General features: G+C 46.0%; 1 protein-coding gene across 2 annotated transcripts in view; it reads right to left on the minus strand.

Annotated features, from left to right (window-relative positions):
* Positions 1 to 9954: 9954 nt before the first annotated feature.
* Positions 9955 to 20931, minus strand: part of LOC120942922 — a 35444-nt gene continuing 24467 nt past the window's right edge. For both annotated transcript variants that reach the window (XM_040355878.1, XM_040355880.1), the window contains exons 3-4: positions 13738 to 14088; positions 9955 to 10766 (exon numbers count right to left, since the gene is read on the minus strand). In XM_040355878.1, the coding sequence (XP_040211812.1) occupies positions 10582 to 10766; positions 13738 to 14088 (536 nt within the window). In that variant the 3' untranslated portion in view covers positions 9955 to 10581. The remainder of the gene's footprint in view (positions 10767 to 13737; positions 14089 to 20931) is intronic.

Consider the following 20931-nt stretch of genomic DNA (forward strand, 5'->3'; position numbering starts at 1 on the left):
CAAGAGCCGGCGGTTCTCTTTCAGATAAAAGTGGTCTCTGCGGCGGATTTGCCGCAAGATCACTTTTATCGGTGGCGGGAGAGGGGCCCTTTAGAGGGCAATCATAAAGCTAATGTGGCCCACAGTGAAATTGAGTTTCACACCCCTGCTCTAGGGTGTTCGAAAAAATATATATATATAATGTTTGGGGGTTCTAAGTAATTTTCTAGCAAAAAAAAAATGTTTTTAAAGTGTAAGCACCAAATCTCAGAAAGAGGCTCGGGACTGTAGTGGTTAAAGAAAACCCCTGCCCATCGGCTGGGACACCCACATACCCATAACCTGACCTTTGGTTGCCCTTCGCATATCTAACACCACCGAGTGCCCGGCCACCTAGTGGTAGAAGAAAAAGGTACGACAAGGCCAAACTTAGGGAGAAATCAATGGATCTCTAACAATTTAACTATGGTAGCTTCCCCTGCCAATGAACTTGGTGAGGAGCTCCCAGACTAAACCCCAGGGCGCTACACACATATATGGCAGGTCCAATTTAAAGGACTTGACCAGAGGCGGCGCTAGGCTTTGTAAAGCCTTAAGCAAAACTTAGACACGGGGGCCCCACAATGCCCATAATGGGTAAAAAACTTCAAGAAAATAAAAATAGCTGCAGAAAGTTGCACGAACCTATCACACAGTGATTGATCAAAGGCCAATTAGGCGGCTGCCAAGCCCCTGTGAGTGCGAGGCCTTAGGCGACTGCCTAATTAAAGAGTCGCCTCCGGACTTGACATACGACCTACCTGTTGTGAATGCATGTGACTTGACATACAGAGATGGAAAAGAAAGGTGAAGACTTCCACGGAACTGAAAACAAATATTTGAAAATTGCTGAATTGTTGACTGACTACATTCTCAGTTTGGATTAGCCGCTTGCCGCCAGCGTAACTTCATATGACTTTGCAGAGTATCTGAATTATGTGTGCAGCTCCAGACATCATTCAGATATCGTCTTTTAGAGCCGGCGAATTCTCTCACCATAAGGCCTTGTACACACGGGCAAACATGTCCGCTGAAAACGGTCCGCCGTACCGTTTTCAGCGGACATGCCCGCCCGGAGATTTCTGTATGATGGCTGTACACACCATCATACAGAAATGAGAGACAATCCGCGCGGACAGACAGCGCGGTGACGTGTTCGCGCCGTCGCCGGGACGATGACGCGGCGACGTGCGCGACGCTGAAAGGTCAATGCTTCCACGCATGCGTCGAAGTCATTCGAAGCATGCGAGGGATGGCGGCCGCTCGGACATGTACGGTAAGTCTGTACAGACGACCGAACATGTCCGACGGACAGGATTTCAGCGGGCATGTTTCTAAGCAAGTTTAGAAACATTTGTCCGCTCGAAAACGGTCTGGCGGGCAAATGTACGCTGGAATCCTGTCCGATCGGCCGTACAACAGTTTCAGCAGACATGTTCGGTCGTGTGTACGGGGCCTAAGATTGATCATAGTGTTCAGCCGCCTGATCGTTCTTATAGGTGGCGAGAGGAGATGTCTCCCCCCCCCCCCCACACCCTCTGGTGCTTCTCCCGGATCACCCCTGCCATCAGCGAACCAGAGAAGGAACCGACCGGCCCCGCATGTTGACCATAGAGATTTCCGGCGGGCCAGATGGGTAGTCCGGAATGCCGCCGTCTCGGCTGGGATGCTGAGATCTTTTTTTTTTCTTGTATTTCAGGCTTCCCAGCCTAGAGGTGAGACGTGGGGTCTTATTGACCTCATATATCACTGTAAAGAGGACCTGTCACACACTGTTCCTATTACAAGGTATGTCTACATTCCTTGTAATAGGAATAAAAGTGATCAAAAAATATAAAAATGTAAAACGAAAGTGTCAGAATAGAAAAATAAAAGTCAATTTAACAATATATGTATATTTTTTAACCACTTCCGGACCGTCCGCCACTTTTTTATGTCCTCTGAAGAGGAATACCATTGTTATACTCAGTTTGGATTAGCCGCTTTCCGCCTGCGTAACTTCATATGACGCTGAGAACTTTGAGCATCTGAATTATGTGTGCAGCTCCAGGCATCATTCAGATATCGTCTTTTAGAGCCGGCGATTCCCTTCACCATAAGATTGATCATAGTGTTCAACCACTTGATCATTCTCGTTCTTATAGGTGGCGAGAGAAGACGTCCCCCCCCACCCCCCCACCCACCCTCTGCAAAAACTTGCAACAACCGCCATCTTATTCTCTAGGGTGTCTGCTGAAAAACATACATAATGTTTGGGGGAAATTTAATTTTCTATCAAAAAAAATATTATTTTAACATGTAGGAGAGAAATTTCAGAATTGTCCTGGGTGTCAAATTGTCACGCAGGATGGGCAACCAAGTCACGCAAGAGGGGCAACCAAGTCAGGCAGGATGGGCAACCAAGTTAGGCAGGATGGGCAACCAAGTTAGGCAGGATGGGCAACCAAGTCAGGCAGGATGGGCAACCAAGTCAGGCAAGATAGGCAACCAAGTCATTCAAGATAGGCAACCAAGTCAGGCAGGATGGGCAACCAAGTCAGGCAGGATGGGCAACCAAGTCATTCAAGATAGGCAACCAAGTCAGGCAGGATGGGCAACCAAGTCAGGCAAGATAGGCAACCAAGTCATTCAAGATGGGCAACCAAGTCAGGCAGGATGGGCAACCAAGTCAGGCAGGATGGGCAACCAAGTCATTCAAGATAGGCAACCAAGTCAAGCAATGTCCCTTACAGTAGCACCCAAACGATGATCACATGACATGTGCACAGGCCTGGCCTTGCCCACTGGAAAATCTTAGGATCTTCGGGAGGGCCCCTGCTCCCTACAATAATACTTAAGTTGCCATAAGATGGAATTGACATTTCAAAGAGGCCCACCCAACATCACTAACATTCAGGTGCTAGCTTTTTTTCGGTAGCAGTATAGGCCTACCTTTGGCTGTGGGCATTGTTTAGTAGGCAGCCCATCTGTCTTCCTCCCCCTAGTGGAACTACCAGCTTCAGCCAGTAGGAATGTAAAATCCCTAGATTCCTGATGGCACAGGAATTGGGGTGATCTGAGGTGTAAAGGCATGGGAATTGGGGGAATCAGATGTGTGATGGTGCAGGAATTGGGATGATCTGAGGGGTGAAGGTGCAGGAATTGGGGTGATCTGAGGGGTGAAGGTGCAGGAATTGGGGTGATCTGAGGGGTGAAGGTGCAGGAATTGGGGTGATCTAAAGATTGAAGGTGTAGGAATTGGGGTGATCCGAAGTGTGAAGGTGCAGGAATTGGGGTGATCTGAGGTATGAAGGTGCAGGAATTGGGGTGATCTGAGGTGTGAAGGTGCAGGAATTGGGGTGCTCTGAGGTAAGAAGGTGCAGGAATTGGGGTGCTCTGAGGTAAGAAGGTGCAGGAATTGGGGTGATCTGAAGGGTGAAGGTGCAGGAATTGGGGTGATCTGAGGTGTGAAGGTGCAGGAATTGGGGTGATCTGAGGTAAGAAGGTGCAGGAATGGGGGTGCTCTGAGGTAAGAAGGTGCAGGAATTGGGGTGATCTGAGGTGTGAAGGTGCATTAATTGTGGTGATCTGAAGGGTGAGGGTGCAGGAATTGGGGTAATCTGAGGGGTGCAGGAATTGGGGTGATCTGAGGGGTGAAGGTGCAGGAATTGGGGTGATCTGAGGGATGAAGGTGCAGGAATTGGGGTGATCTGAGGGGAGAAGGTGTAGGAATTGGGGTGACCTGAGGTATGAAGATGCAGGAATTGGGGCGATCTGAGGGGTGAAGGTGCAGGAATTGGGTGATCTGAGGGGTGAAGGTGCAGGAATTGGGGTGATCTGAAGGGTGAAGGTGCAGGAATTGGGGTGATCTGAGGTGTGAAGGTGCAGGAATTGGGGTGATCTGAGGGGTGAAGGTGCAGGAATTTGGGTGATCTGAGGGGTGAAGGTGCAGGAATTGGGGTGATTTGAGGTGTGAAGGTGCAGGAATTGGGGTGATCTGAGGGGTGAAGGTGCAGGAATTGGGGTGATCTGAGGGGTGAAGGTGCAGGAATTGGGGTGATCTGAAGGGTGAAGTTGCAGGAATTGGGGTGATCTGAAGGGTGAAGGTGCAGGAATTGGGGTGATTTGAGGGGTGCAGGAATTTGGGTGATCTGAGGGGTGAAGGTGCAGGAATTGGGGTGATCTTCGGGGTGAAGGTGCAGGCATTGGGGTGATCTGAGGGGTGAAGGTGCAGGAATTGGGGTGATCTGAGGGGTGAAGGTGCAGGAATTGGGGTGATCTGAGGGGTGAAGGTGCAGGAATTGGGGTGATCTGAGGTGTGAAGGTGCAGGTATTGGGGTGATCTGAGGGGTGAAGGTGCAGGAATTGGGGTGATCTGAGGGGTGAAGGTGCAGGCATTGGGGTGATCTGAGGGGTGAAGGTGCAGGCATTGGGGTGATCTGAGCGGTGAAGGTGCAGGAATTGGGGTGATCTGAGGTATGAAGGTGTAGGAATTGGGATGAACTGGGGTGCAGCCAGTAGGAATGTAAATCTCCTAGATTGCTGATGGCACAGGAATTGGGGGCTGACATAAGGTAAAATAAAAATATTTTCAAAAATGTGAGGGGTTACAGTAAATCACTTTTGTGAGATACTGTATATATACACTATATTGCCAAAATTATTGGGACGCCGGCCTTTGCATGCACATAAATCCTTAATGGCATCCCTGTCTTAGTCCGTAGGGTTCAATATTGAGTTGGCTCCGCCCCTTTGCAGCTTTAACAGCTTCAACTCTTCTGGGAAGGCCGTCCACAAGGATTAGGGGTGTGTCTATGGGAAGGCCGTCCACAAGGTTTAGGAGGGTGTCTATGGGAATGTTTGACCATAGCCATTCTGTTACTCCCTGTACATGGACTTGTGAAGCGTGCACTTGGCTCTTATCATCTATGAGGCGATTGGCTGTGTTTGCGCTGTGGCTCTTTTTATCGCTTTGAAACCTCCTGTAGGGGTTGCAGGCTTCCTACTGACCACCGATGTGAAGGTCGCGTTCCTCATTAACCCGCCATTAAATGGGTTTATCAGACCTGAATATTATTTAAAGGGTTCATCTGGGGTAGAAGGCTGTTGAATAGGATCATCGCCTCTAGCTGGGGCGTCAAATATTTTGAAACGTATTAATTATAAGTATTATAGTATTAAGAGAGCCCGGGGCTTATTTATACACTCTACTAGTACATGTTCAATCCTCTCACTTCACGCGACTAGGAAACAATGACGTATGCGCAAAGCAAGTTCAAGCGAGACGTTTCAGCACTACTTTTGTATTATTGGCAGAGTCCACGGCGTTCTCTTGTGCTCTCCTTGAAGAAACTCATAACAACTCCTCCAAGCAGCTTATAGTTTTCTCTTTTTGATTCCCACCAAATTGTGACAAATCGAGAGTAATCCTGAAACATGCACCCCGCTCTCCAGGGTTCACTCTCCAGATCTTGTTGATTAGTTAAAGTGGAGGTTCACCCGAAAAGTTAATTTTTACCCTTAGATTGATGCTCATTTTGTCTAGGGGAATCGGCTAGTTGTTTTAAAATCAAAGCAGTACTTACCGTTGTAGAGAGCGATCTTCTCCGCCACTTCCGGGTATGGGCTGCGGGACTGGGCGTTCCCATTTGATTGACAGTCTTCCGACAGGCTTCCGAAGGTCGCATCCATCGCGTCACGATTTTCCGAAAGTAGCCGAACGTCGGTGCGCAGGCGCCGTATAGAGCCGCACCGACGTTCGGCTTCTTTCGGCTACTAGTGACGCGATGGATGCGACCGTCGGAAGCCTGTCGGAAGACTGTCAATCAAGAAGGAACGCCCGCTCCCGAAGACCCATACCCGGAAGCGGCGGAGAAGATTTATCTCTACAACGGTAAGTACTGCTCAGATTTTAAAACAACTAGCCGATTCCCCTAGACTAAATGAGCATCCATCTACGGGTAAAAAAAAAATTATGGGTGAACTCCCGCTTTAAAGCAATAGGCTGTGCACACCTATGAATGGAATTCAGTAAGTCCGTGTTCTTACTGCAAACTCCTCCAGTCCATAGAAGCCTCATTGGGTTATTGATACAAACCAAAGAAGGAAAACAGCCCACTTAGCGTAAAACCAACTTTATTATTATATAAATATAGATAAATCACACCCAAGTAAGAGATGCCACACAAAGCACCGGCTTGAACACCTTGAGATGAACTTCCAGGAGCTGGCATGCCTGGCGATGTCACAGACCAGGCAGGTTGGATTTCATCTGTCTTCATATATTATTAATGGTGGTTTCCCTGTATATACTGTATCACTTACCTGGTTTGAGGCTTCCTTCACAACTCCAGTCCAGACACCCCTGAAGTGGAGCAGAGGGAATGAGAAGATACAGAGTGGCATGGGTATCAAGAGTCCAGTCCATGGAAGTTTGGTGCATGTGTAGGGCAAGGAGAAGATGAAAGAATTTATTTTTTTAAATGTTGGTGTGGGGGTCCCCTTAAAGTCCATACCAGACCCAAAGGGACTGGTATGGATTGGGGGGGACCCCCATGTTTTTTTTTTTTTTACATTTACATGTTTGTATTGCCGGCAATGGTATTGTATTGCTGGCAATTTGAATTTTGCATTCTTGATTTCCTTTTTACCTATTCTGTTATATTCTCTGTCACATTTAAACGATGATAGTGTTCCTTAATTTTAATATTTTTTTTAAAGGTTCTTTTCTTATTATTTATAGCTTTTTTTTTTTTTTTTACTTTGGCTGTGAGACACATTTTATTGTTAGCCTTTTAAACTCATTGCCCATCGGAATATACTTTGCAGTGAGTTTGCATACAGTCTTTTTGAAGAATCCCCATTTTAATTTCAATTTGTTTTTCTTTAGAAATTTTAGTTTTTGCTGCAGTAGGTTCTATACACAGTACAGATGTGCCACTTTACAGGAAGACTAAGGGGACCACCCAGGCACTATATATATATTTAAAGGAATTTTTCATTTTTATTGTTTCACTTTAAGCCTAATTAGAATCACTGCTCCTGTGAAAACAATCCTTTTCAAGAAAAACAAAATTTGCATAAAAACATGTCCCCTGGGGCAGTACCCAGGGCCCTATACTCTTTTTATGGCCAATAACTTGCATATAAGCCTTCGAAATGGCCACTTTTAATTTCTCACGTTCTGGTCTGGACGAACCGGGGGGTGTTCAGCCCAACTCTACTGATGAGTCAGGCCCCGTACACACGTCCGAGGAACTCGACGGGCAAAACTCATCGTTTTGCTCGTCGAGTTCTGTGTGAAGCCGCCGAGGATCTTGGCGAGCCAACTTTCCTCATTGAACAACGAGGAAATAGAGAACATGTTCTCTATTTGGCTCGACGAGGAACTCATCGGCTTCCTCGGCCGAAAGTGTACAGACGGCCGGGTTTCTCGGCAGAATTCAGCTCCGATCGAGTTTCTGGCTGAATTCTGCCGAGAAACTCGGTCGTGTGTACGGGGCCTCAACCTGATCACGGACATATGTGTGTAGATGATCATTGGGACATATGTGTGCAGATGATCATTGGGACATATGTATGCAGATGATCATTGGGACAGATGTGTGCAGATGATCATTGGGACAGATGTGTGCAGATGATCATTGGGACAGATGTGTGCAGATGATCATTGGGACAGATGTGTGCAGATGATCATTGGGACATATGTATGCAGATGATCATTGGGACATATGTATGCAGATGATCATTGGGACATATGTATGCAGATGATCATTGGGACATGTGATTTTACTGTTACATATGTGGGGGACAGGTGTTTTTACTGTGTGGGGACAAGTGTTTTGGGGACAAGTGTGTTAACGTTGTGTGTTTACACTGAGGGGGGAAACTAGACTGGTGATCAGTGAGTAAAAAGCTGTAAAAAAACAGCTCATACTCACTGATCACCGGCTGGCTGCAGAGATCTGCTCTCCTCTCCTCACTGACAACATCTGTGTGAGGAGAACCGATCGCCTAGCAACCAACTCTCTATATACATCACAAGATGGATGTGATTGGCCCTCCTGATTACATGACGGCCGTGTCCAATCACAGAACCCTCCTGCCGATCGGAGATGCGCCGTGTCCGGGTGACACAAGGGCATCGGGATCGCGCCGCTGCTCGGGCGCGTGCGGTTCCTCCATTTGAGGGACCTTCCTGAACGTCCACTTATATGTGCAGTGGCCAGGTGGGAAGTAGTTAATATTACTTTTGTCAATTACAAAGAACCTTTAGATAACCTCTATTTGTACCAAGGTGATGACCCAAGGTTACACATTTACTGAGAGGTTCCAATGGTTCTTCTAATCCATTAAATCAAATAAGTGTTCTTTGTGTGATATGTATCATTACAATGTACTCATTGTTCTTTGTCTTCTCACATAATCTGTACATTTGTTCTTTTCACTGACTGTGACCATATTATGCAGAGACAATGACACTCTTCATTCTGAGAGTCGGGACAATGCAGTATGTAGATTATAGGGCTATCGTGATAGATAAAACCTTTTAAACATCTAAAATAATGTTCATTCCAACAGACAATTGACATTTTTTTATATTTCAAAGTCAACTGAACCCAAGTAAAACATATAAACATTGTCCTCAGGATTCCAAAAGACTTCATATCTTTCTGAATGGTCCATGCTGTATACATTTCAGGTTACGGAATATTCTCTGAGTTGTAACCAAGTGTTCAATTCTTGGGGTAGAAAAGATGAAGAAATACATATGAGAATATTCTGTCATCCTTTCCTCTATCTCTCCTCTTCCCCCCCCCCCCCATCCAATTAATTTTCTCTTCTTTTCTCTCCTCTTCCTCTACATCTTCCTCTCTCCCTATTCCTCTACATCTTCCTCTCTCCCTCTTCCTTGTCTTTCACCCTTCCCCTCTTCTTTTTCCCTCTTCCCCTCTTCTCCACCCTTCTCCACCTCTCTTCCTTCTCCTATCCACTCCTGTCCCCCTCCCCTCCAGTTTTCTGTCATCCTCTCCTCTATCTGTCCCCCCTCCAATTATTTTCCCTTTTCCTCTCCTTCTTCCTTTCCCTCTTCCCATTTATCTCTTCCTTTCCCCCTTCCCCTCGTCCTCTCTTCCCCTCCCTCTTCCTTTCTCTATCCCCCCTCTTCCTCTTTCTTTTTCCCTCTTCATCTTTCTTTTTCCCTTTTTCCCTCTTCATCTTCCTCTTCCCCACCCTCTCCACCTCTTCATTGAAAAAAGGAAAACATATCATCAGGCTGTATACATTTCAGGTTACAGAATAACCAAGTGTTCAATACTTGGGGTAGAAATTCCAGATGAAGAAATAAATATGAGAAGATTTTGTTATCCCCTCCTCTTTCTCTTCTCCCCCCCCCCCCATCCAATTAATTTAGCTTCTTTTCTCTCATCTTCCTCTACATCTTCCTCTCTCCCTCTTCCTTGTCTTTCGCCCTTTCCCTCTTCTTTTTCCTCTTTCCTTTTCCCTCTTCCCCACCCTTCTCCACCTCTCCTCCTTCTCCTATCCTCCTCCACCTCCCCTCCTTCTCCTTCTCCTATCCTCCTCTACTTTTCCATCCTATCCATTCCCCCTTCTACTCCTATCCCCTTCCCCTCCAGTTTTCTGTTATCCTCTCCTCTATCTCTCCCCCCGCTCCAATTATTTTCCTTTTCCTCTCCATCTTTCTTTTCCCTCTTCCCATTTTCCTCTTCCTTTCCCCTCTTCCCCTTACTTTCCCTCTTCTGGTTCCCTCTTCCGTTCTCTATCTCCCCCTCTTCCTCTTTTTTTCCCCCTCTTCCCCTCTTCCTCTTCTTTTTCCCCCTCTTCCCCCTTCATCTTTCTTTTTCCCTTTTCCCCTCTTCCTCTTCCCCCACCATTCTCCACCTCTTCATTGAAAATAGGAAAACATATCTTCATGAAAAAATGGGGGAGAAACTTTGCTAAGATCGGAATTATGAAGTGGGCAAACTTTTTTAATTCAAGTGTTGATGTATTCACAATGTTATTTTTAGCTTTGCACTTAGTTGTGCAATCACTGTAGGGTTAGTGCAACCATATTTTTCTTATAACATATCACCATGCCGTAAAAATTTCAGGTTACAGAAGATTCTCTGAGTTGTAACCAAGTGTTCAATTCTTGGGGTGCAAATTCCAGATGAAGAAATAAATACGAGAAGATTCAAGTTCAGAACCACAAAAGTCATTCATAGTGCAAGGGGTTCTGGGTATATTAGTCATGGCAGACCAGTTGGACGGGATCATTATGTAGGTCTGAGGAAACCATACATATCTGGAAGTGTCATAAGATGGCCCTCACTGCCCTTTCCCTCTTCTGAAGATTGGGTGAACTGTACCACCTACCTATCCTTGTAACCAGCAATGGATACTGATATGGATTTCACATTCAAAATCTATAATTATAGAGCAAAACAAAATATATTTTCTTAGTCGAGGGTTAATAACGTGCAAAAACAACCCAAAACTTTGAAGGTTCTTCCACATTGTCCAGGGTTTGAGGCCATTGTCTGGTAATTGCAACATGCATAGATCTTGGTTGGGTAGGTTCGGTTAGATGTTAATACGTTTCCCCTTTCTCCGGTTGTGGCATCTCTGAGATAAAAAGATCCAGGCAAGTAAAAGGGAAAAAGGCCATCCACTGAGTAGAAGAACATTCCATGTAGACACCACCAATATTGAATGCCAGCCAACAAATCCATCAAAAAGAGATGCATCCCGTCTGCCAGCGAGGTCACCTACAGACAGAAATGTGGTATTTTAATAGATATAGTATATATTAAACTATATAGTATATAACAAGCACACGGAGGACTAGTTGTTAGAAGTCTATGGAAAACATGTTCCGCTCATCCCTATCAAGAAGCAGTTTTAGCATCAGTCCTTGGTTTTTGAACCCCGCACCAGTGGTGTATTTAGTTTTTGTGCTGCCCTAGGCCTGACTAAACTCGTGCAACCCCTAATTTAAATATGATCCACCCTTTCCTGTCAAGGTCACACCCCTTCCTTTAAGACCCGCCCTAAAATTTTCCAGTGGGGGGACGCTAGTTCTGAGGACCTTGGGGGGGGGGGGGATTTACTTAATCTGCAGAGATTTTCTCTCACTTCCTGTTTGGCTATGGGGCAGGAAATAAAGGGATATGAACCGATGGCAAAAAATATTTTTACGGGCTATAACCATCCCTTACTCTATCCAAAATGGGGAAAAAAAGTGGTACCTATAGTTCTACTTTAAGCACACATTTCTGCTAAATTTATGGAGGACTAAGAGGGTATAACCATGCCAGTGGTGCAGCAGAAAACAGTGATAAAGGTATGTGGTCCAGGCATTGAAAAAATTAAGGATTGGGGGCAATGCTGCCCCCCTGCAAAGGGCTGTCCTAGGTCTGGGCCTTGTTGGCCTAGGCCGAGATACAGCTTTGCCACACACCCACTTTATAGACTAGCACAGCACTTTATAAGCTCCTGTTGACTCCATACCTAAGTTGCCAAACCACAATCTTGCCAATGCATGCCAAATAATTGGGGGCTTATTTGGTTCTCTGAGTATCATCGTGACAAGGGATGAGTCAAAATTTGGCAGGTTCAGCAGAGACTGGCTGAATATCAGTCCATGCATGAGCGATTGTTAGATCAAGTTTTGTGGAATGGTAATGTTGGAAAACTTTTACCTATTGGCTTCAGCTCTTAAAGGGAACCCCGTATAGGTACTGGATTTAGCACAGTAGTGCCATTGTTACATAGTTAGTCAGGTTGAAAAAAGAAACAAATCCATCCAGTTCAACCATAAAAAAATAAGTACCGTATATACTCGAGTATAAGCCGATCCCAATATAAGCCGAGGCACCGAATTTTACCACAAAAAAATGAGAAAACGTATTGACTCGAGTATAAGCCTTGGGTGTCCATCTGCATGCCTCACTGTGCCTCACTGTAGACATGTCCATGCCTCACTGTGCCCATGCCTAGACTGACATTTAACATGGGAGTCTATGGAAGGGGTGCCCAGCTTTGAAAAATCGGTGCTTCCCGGACAACAAACTTTACACACTCGTATAGGAAAAGTCGGGCTACATGTGTGCCAAGTATGGGGTCCAGGGGAGTACTCGAGTATATACGGTAAATAAAATAAAAAATATCGTACAATCCCACATACCCAATTCTATACCCACAGTATACCCGGAGTAAATGTGCGTGAGCCGGTCGGGAACCCGTTAAAGTAAAATCCGAAACTAACACCAACTAGGCTTAAATATTTCCCCTCCCCCCTCATTTTTAAGACAAGTAAGTCTGCTGCTTAAAAAAGTAGCAAGTCTGGTTCACAAGGGACCGACCGAATTCAATCCATCTACGGCTATTCCAGCTCAACTAGAATGGAAATTTTGGAAAATTGTAATTTGATCAACCAGGCGATGCTTCAAAAGCCCCCTATAGGTATCAGTCTAGTATTACGGAGGAGGTCTTGTTGTAAAATAATTGCTTTTACTCTGGCGCCAGGCGCTCGCGCCCCCTGGGAGGCCGATATGTAACATTTGTATCCTGAAGCATGCGTTTATGTTTGTATGTGTGTATATGTGGAGGTGAAGGGGGGCTCAAAAAACTTTTGGGGGGGATTTTATTTGCTTGTGTGTATTTTACTTTTTTTTTTTTTTCACATAGGGGACAAAAAGTCCCCAATGATGATTTTTAGGTGACCCTGCATGTCTCCCTTGGACTCCATCGGCAATCTGCATTGAAAAACCTTCCTTCCCGGCTAAGCTAAGCCGGAGACACGGAGAGGCCCACCCAGAAGTGATGTGCTTTCCGGGGTTCTGAAGACCCCATAGAGAGCGAAATTTGGATCCTCCCAACCCATAATGCAGTGGTTCTCAACCTGGGGGTCAAATGAGGATTTGCCAGGGGTCCCCAAAACCTGGGCTGTTCCTGAAGCCTGCGGATGCCCACTCAGCCTCTTCACAGCCGCCCATTCAGTTTGTGGCATAACAGGGGGGCAGGGACTAGAAGTAAGCTGACTGGTGAGGAATGTGAAATTGAAGGGGCTGGAGGAGAACCTATCTGCTGATTTCAGCATAGGTGTCACTGCTACGAGAAACCACAAAGTCGGAGACACAGTGAGTAACACTTCCTGTGATTAGAGTTGCCTTTTAAAAGTCCCCACTACAGTTCTCAGATCAGCAGATGACCTTGATCAAGATCCCAACTCCCCACCAGCACCGTCACTGATCCCAACTTCCCGCCAGCACCGCCACTGATCCCAACTTCCCGCCAGGGAATAAGAGATAGAATAAAAATAGAGAATACATGGAAGGGAGAGAAAAAGAGGGGGAGGAACAAAGAAAAAGGGAGAAAAAGAATAAGAGCAAGAACAAGAAAGACGTCTAGAGAGGGATGGGGATAACAAACAAGAAATTAGGATAGAGAGAGATAAAAGGGAAAGAAAGGAGAACAAAGAGAAAGAGTGGTACATCCTAAAATGTACTATAAGGGGTTTTAATATTGTACGAGTGAAAGAGACTCAGGGAGCACTAAATGTCCGTGGGTACTTGTTTTTTGTTACTTGCAAATTACTTAATTTTACCGTTAGGGGTCCTCACAACTTGGGAAATTTTGTCAAGGGGTCACGGCACTAGACAGGTTGAGAACCACTGCCATAATGGGAAATGATTTTTGGTATGGTGTTGTCCTTTGAACAGCACAATCGGGTCTTACCGTGAAATCGGAGCAATGTGTCCTGTCTTTGATACGCATCGTCGAAGATAACCCAGCATTGGTACGGCCCTTCATCTGACTCCTGGAATCTGTAGATGTCCAAGTCGGCATTTCCCAGGAATTTCCAGGAGAGCTGAATTCTGGATGAGTCTGGATATTTCTGGCACACCGGAGTCTTTCCGTCCCTCACCATGCAGTCCAGCAATTTGTCAGTAAAGTTTTTGTACCAAGTAATGTGAATGTCTTGGCCTTTCCAATTGTCTGGGATGGGGAAGGAACACGGTAATGTAATGTACTGGTTTATCAGCCCGTCCACTACGTGCAGATCCTCCGCCACAAAATCACCGCAGGCTGCGAGATAGAGAGAGAAGAATATTTTTAATTCAATTATTGTTCATTGTTTGTATTTTGGTCAAGGTACAAAATTAGGGCCAGATCCACAAAGATCTGTATGCAGGCGTAGCGTATCTAAGATACACTACGCCGCCGTAACTTACTTTTTTTTTTGAATCCTCAAAGAATTTGCGCCATAAGTTACGGCGGCGTAGTGTATCTTTGGCGGCGTAAGGGCGTGGAATTCAAATGGATGTGATGGGGGCGTGTTTTATGTAAATACGTCGTGACCCGACGTAAACAACGTTTTTTTTTTAACGGCGCATGCGCCGTCCTTGGGGGTATCCCAGTGCGCATGCGCGAAATTAAACCGGAACAAGCCAATGCTAACGACGGTGACGTCATTCTACGCAAATCCCTATACGCAAACAACGTAAAAAATTTAAAAATGCGAGGCGGGAACGACGGCCATACTTAACATTGAGTACGCCACCATATAGCAGGGGTAACTGTACGTCGGAAAAAGCCGAACGCAAACGACGTAAAAAAAATGCGCCGGCCGGACGTACGTTCGTGGATCGCCGTAACTAGCTAATTTGCATACTCGACACGGAATTCGACGGAAACGCCACCTAGCGGCCGCCGAAAAAATGCACCTGAGATCCGCCGGCGTACTAAGACGTACGCCTGTCGGATCGATCCGAGATGCCGTCGTATCTTGTTTTGTGGATACCAAACAAAGATACGACGCGGGAACTATGGGCCAGATCCACAAAAGGAATATGCAGGCGTATCTGCTGATACGCCGTCGTATCCCCGTTTCTATCTATGCGGCTGATTCATAGAATCAGTTACGCATAGATATTCCTAAAATCCGGCAGGTGTAATAGTTTTACACTGTCGGATCTTAGGATGCAGTACCGCGGCCGCCGCTGGGGGCATTTCTCGTCGAAATTCCGCGTCGGGTATGCAAATTAGCACTTACGGAGATCCACAAAGGTTTTTCCCTTCGTTAAGTCTCCGTAAGTGTTAGTTTGCCGTCGCAAAATTAGGGCTGCTCTTACAAAGTGTAAACTTAGTACACCATGTAAAAGTATACCCTTCTTTCCCGCGTCGCTGTCAAATTTTTTTTTAAAACATTTTTTACCCGTCGCGATTCACAAAACTCGGCGCAACGTAACGCAAAGCACGTCGGGAAAATAGCGTCGGGAGCATGCGCAGTACGTCCGGCGCGGGAGCGCGCCTAATTTAAATGGGACTCGCCCCATTAGATTGGGCCCGCCTTACGCCGGACGGATTTAAGTTACACCGCTGCAAATTTCTAGGTAAGTGCTTTGTGGATCGGGCACTTAGGTAGAAATTTTGCGGCGGTGTAACTTAAATCGGAATATTTAAGTTGCGCCCGCTGTACGTGGATCTGGCCCTTTGAAATTACGCGGCGTATCAATAGATACGCCGGCGTAATTCTTTTGTGGATCTGCCCCGTAATCTCATAATGGGTTTGCGCAGGGCCTTTTTTTCAATTGCATGGTCATATCGGTGCTCATTTCTTCGGCATGCAGATTTTGGGAACTGTACAGGGATGAATTTTACAAAGCTTTTTTTTTTTTTCCCATTTTGATGAACACTTCCTTAATATTTATTATTTCCTTTATAGGTTTAGATGACAAAGGTGTTTAAAAGTCACACACCCTGATTTAATAATCACTATTATGACACCATCAGCCTTATTATAACAGATGTTAAGGTGGGAGGAATGTAGAAGTTTCGTGACCTCACAGATTAGTGAAACAGCCATTGAGAGAGGATGAAAGGTACGTGACAAAGTAAATGGTCTAAATTGACAACACAGGTTATTATTCATACAGATAACAAAGGTTTTGGGCTGGAGGCATCTAGGAGTGTCTGCAGAAATAGAAGCAATCTGGGGTGTCGATAAAATAACAATGTATGAGAAGCACATTTTTTTTCTTTCGTTTCATAATTAGTCTGGTTGAAAAAAGACACAAGTCCATCTAGACCAACCAATAGAAGGAAAAAAACAAAACACACACACACACATATATATATATATATATTACACACACGCACTATATTGTCAAAAGTATTGGGACGCCGACCTTTACACACACACACATGGGGCCAGATTCAGGTACATCTGCGGCGGCGCAACGTATCGCATTTACGTTAAGCCGCCGCAAGTTTTACGGGCAAGTGCTTGATTCACGAAGCACTTGCCTGTAAAGTTGCGGCGGCGTAGCGTAAATCCCCCCGGCGCAAGCCCGCCTAATTCAAATGATCCGGGTAGGGGGCGTGGATCATTTAAATTAGGCGCGTTCCCGCGCCGAACGTACTGCTCATGCGCCGTCCCTAAAATTTCCCGACGTGCATTGCGGTAAATGACGTCGCAAGGACGTCATTGGTTTCGACGTGAACGTAAATGGCGTCCAGCGCCATTCACGGACGACTTACGCAAACGACGTAAAATTTTCAAATTGCGACGCGGGAACGACGGCCATACTTAACATTGGATACGCCACCTAGGAGGCAGCTTTATCTTCACGCCGTGTATCTCTTACGGAAACGGCGTAAATTTACTGCGACGGGCAAGCGTACGTTCGTGAATCGGTGTAACGGCTCATTTGCATATTCTACGCCGACCGCAATGGAAGCGCCACCTAGCGGCCAGCATAAATATTGCACCCTAAGATACGACGGCGCAGGCCGTCGTATCTTAGCCATGTGAAAGTGTTTCTCAGTTTGAGAATACACTTAAACATACGACGGGCTTAGATTCGGAGTTACGTTGGCGTATCTGCTGATACGCCGGCGTAATTCTTTGAGAATCTGGAGGCGTTCTATTTGGTTGAGGTCAGGACTCTGTGCAGGCCAGTCAAGTTCCTCCACCCCAAACTCACTCCAGTGTTGCCAACCTACCAGATTGAAATTTACTGGCATGACACCCAAAATTGACTGGCGCAGCCATGTTTTTACTGGCATTTCACAAAAGTTACTAAATTTAATTTGTAGGTGCAAATTTCAGTATTTAGGCTACAAACAAGTACGCTAGGCAAATAGCAATGTGATTTAAGATAGATATTAAGGTAAAAAAAATATTTTTGTTATTTTCGATATAATAAGGGCAAATTATTTAGTCACATCACCCCCTGCCTCCATCCCCCTCTGCCACCAACACCCCCTGCCTTCACCCCCCTCTGCGCTGCCACAATCTCCCCCTGCCTCCAATCTACCCCTGCCTCCAATCTCCCCCAGGCCCCCTGCCTCCAATCACCCCCTGCCTCCATCTTCCCCTGCCTCCATCCCCCTCTGCGGTGCCACAATCTCCCCCTGCCTCCAATCTCCCCCAGGCCCCCTGCCTCCAATCAATCCCAGGCCCCCTGCCTCCAATCACCCCCTGCCTCCATCTTCCCCTGCCTCCATCCCCCTCTGCGGTGCCACAATCTACCCCTGCCTCCAATCTCCCCCAGGCCCCCTGCCTCCAATCTCCCCCTGCCTCCAATCTCCCCCAGGCCCCCTGCCTCCAATCTCCCCCTGCCTCCAATCTCCCCCTGCCTCCATCCCCCTCTGCGGTGCCACAATCTACCCCTGCCTCCAATCTCCCCCAGGCCCCCTGCCTCCAATCTCCCCCTGCCTCCAATCTCCCCCAGGCCCCCTGCCTCCAATCTCCCCCTGCCTCCAATCTCCCCCTGCCTCCAATCTACTCCAGGCCCCCTGCCTCCAATCTCCCCCTGCCTCCAATCTCCCCCTGCCTCCAATCTCCCCCTGCCTCCAATCACCCCCTGCCTCCATCCCCCTCTGCGGTGCCACCAACAACCCCTGTCTCCATCCCCCACCCTCTGCGGTGCCACCATCCCCCTCTGTGGTGCCACTAACACCCCCTGCCTCGAATCTCCCCCTGCCTCCAATCTCCCCCTGCCTCCATCCCCCTCTGCGGTGCCACCACAGCCACCATCACCCCCTGCCTCCAATCTCCATGCGCAGTTCCAAGCCGAACCGATCTCGGCTATTTTTACTGGCACATTCCTGCAACCACAGACATTTATGAACGGGGGAAAAAAGTGCCCGTTTTTACGAACTGTCCCTAAAAATACAGACGGTTGGCAACACTGACTCACTCATCCATGGACTTTGCTGTGTGGACTGGTGGGCAGTCATGGTGGAACAGGAAGGGGCCGTCCCCAAACTGTTCCCACAAAGTTGGGAGCATGAAATTGTCCAAAATGTTTTGGTATGCTGACGACTTAATGCCCCGTACACACGGTCGGAAAATCCGACCGTGCGTAGGCTCCATCGGACTTTTGCTGGCAGAATTTCCGTCAGCAAAAGATTGAGAGCCGGTCGTCAAATTTTCCAAACAGAAATTACGATCGTCTGTGGCATTTCCGACGCGCAAAATCTTGACAAACAAAAGTCACTGCCCCTACCTATGACTGGTCTATACAATAAGGAGCGCTGGAAAGGGCGCATATACGTTCAAAAACACGGAATATCCAGGCTCAAACTTACCGACCAATCAGCAACCAACCAAATTCACCTGTCTAACTGTGTGCGTTAAAAACAGAGGATTAGTTGCACGCATTTGCAAATGCGTGTGTAAGCTGCAGGCCCCGTCAAGGCTCTCTGTATACTGCAGGCCCCGTCAAGGCTCTCTGTATACTGCAGGCCCTGTCAAGGCTCTCTGTATACTGCAGGCCCTGTCAAGGCTCTCTGTGTACTGCAGGCCCCGTCAAGGCTCTCTGTATACTGCAGGCCCCGTCAAGGCTCTCTGTATACTGCAGGCCCCGTCAAGGCTCTCTGTATACTGCAGGCCCCGTCAAGGCTCTCTGTATACTGCAGGCCCCGTCAAGGCTCTCTGTATACTGCAGTCCGAACTATAACAAAATCTTGACGCAGGCTCGGAAGCTTTGGACTTCATTTTCTCGGCTCGTCGTAGTGTTTTACGTCACGGCGTTCTTGACGGTCGAAAGTTCAGAGAACTTTTGTGTGACCGTGTGTATGCAAGCCAAGCTTGAGCGGAATTACGTTGGAAAAAGCATCCAAGGTTTTTCCGACGGAAAATCCGATCGTGTGTATGAGGATAAGAGTTCAATTCACTGGAACTAAGGGGGCCAAGCCCGACCCCTGAAAAACAACCCCACACCATAACTCCCCCCCCCCCTCCACCAAATGAGTTGGACCAGTGCACAAAGCAAGGTCCATACAGACATGGATGAGCGAGTTTGGGGTGGAGGAACTTAACTGGCCTGCACAGAGTCCTGACCTCAACCCGATAGAACACCTTTGGGATAAATTAGAGCGGAGACTGCGAGCCAGGCCTTCTCATCCAACATCAGTGCCTGACCTCACAAATGCTCTTCTGGAAGAATAGTTAAACATTCCCATAGACACCCTCCTAAACCTTGTGGACAGCCTTCCTAGAAGAAATGAAGCTGTTATAGCTGCAAAGGGCGGAGCCAACTCAATATTGAACCCTCCGGACTAAGACTGGGATGCCATTAAAGTTCATGTGCGTGTAAAGGCAGGTGTCCCAATACTTTTGGCAATATAGTGCGAGTGTATGATATAAGTCACCATGTAAACACATACAAAATAAAATATACTGTATGTAAAAAGGTGTCAATTACAATGTTCAGAATCAGAAATGTTATAACCCCAACAACCATCACCGATCTATTCAACAAACTAACCTGGAGAACACCTCTGTGATATATATTTTATTAATATTACATTTATTTTTAATTTTTGCATATATTTCTTTTACATTTTTGCACGGCCATTATCTATTCATACTTTGTAATATATACATTTATACATACATCGTTTATTTCATTTGAATATTTCATTTTTTATTTTATTTTTTTTACATTTTTTCACAGCTCTTATCTAGGTTAGTTTATTGGGTGGGATGGAGATGGTTGCTAGTGTAAACAAATACACATTTATACTGTACTTTATTTATTTAGTACTTACTTATTTAATATTTTATCCCGTGTGTGATATATATACATATACATATATATATACAGAGCTTTTTTTCTCAGAAAATAGGTGCAGAAACTCAACCACGACCCCGTTCAGATTTCACAAATAGTAGAAGGGTCTTAAAGGGGCATTAAATACCAGAATTGCATTACATACAGAGTGCAGAGTTCAGGGGGGGTTACACACAGAGTGCAGAGCTGTCACTTGTAAAAACAGAAACCAGACTTCTGTGTTTACAAGTGATTGTGGTGAGCAGGCACCAAAGGGTCTGAGCCAGAGGTGGTGGAACTGAGTTCCCCCAAGTTCCCCCTGAAAAAAAGCCATATATATATATATATATATATATATATATATATATATATATATATATATATATATATATATATATATATAACACTCAACGTGTGTATGTATGTTCCAGCATCACGTCCAAACGGCTAAAGATATTAACATGAAACTTGGCACACATGTTACTTATATGTCAGCAACAAACATAGGATAGGTGGTTTAACCCTTACCCACCCACATTTGCCATGGTCGGGGTTTTCCTTTAAAGTCCCATTCAACTCTATGGGAAATACATGTTACTTCATAACTTCCAAACGGCTGTAGATATTTCCATAACACTTGGTCACATGTTACTTATATGTCCACTTACACTATAGGATAGTTAATTTATCCCTTAACTACCCCCATTTGTGAGGGTCGGGGTTTTCATGGGAAATGTATGTTCCCACATAACTTCTGTACGCCTGGAGATATTTCAATAATACCTGCTACACATATTACTTATATGCCAAATAAAAATATATGACAGTTAAATTAACCCTTACCTACACCCTTATATAAAAGATGGGT

This window comes from Rana temporaria, chromosome 6, assembly GCF_905171775.1.
Source record: "Rana temporaria chromosome 6, aRanTem1.1, whole genome shotgun sequence".
Classification (NCBI taxonomy): Eukaryota; Metazoa; Chordata; class Amphibia; order Anura; family Ranidae; genus Rana; species Rana temporaria.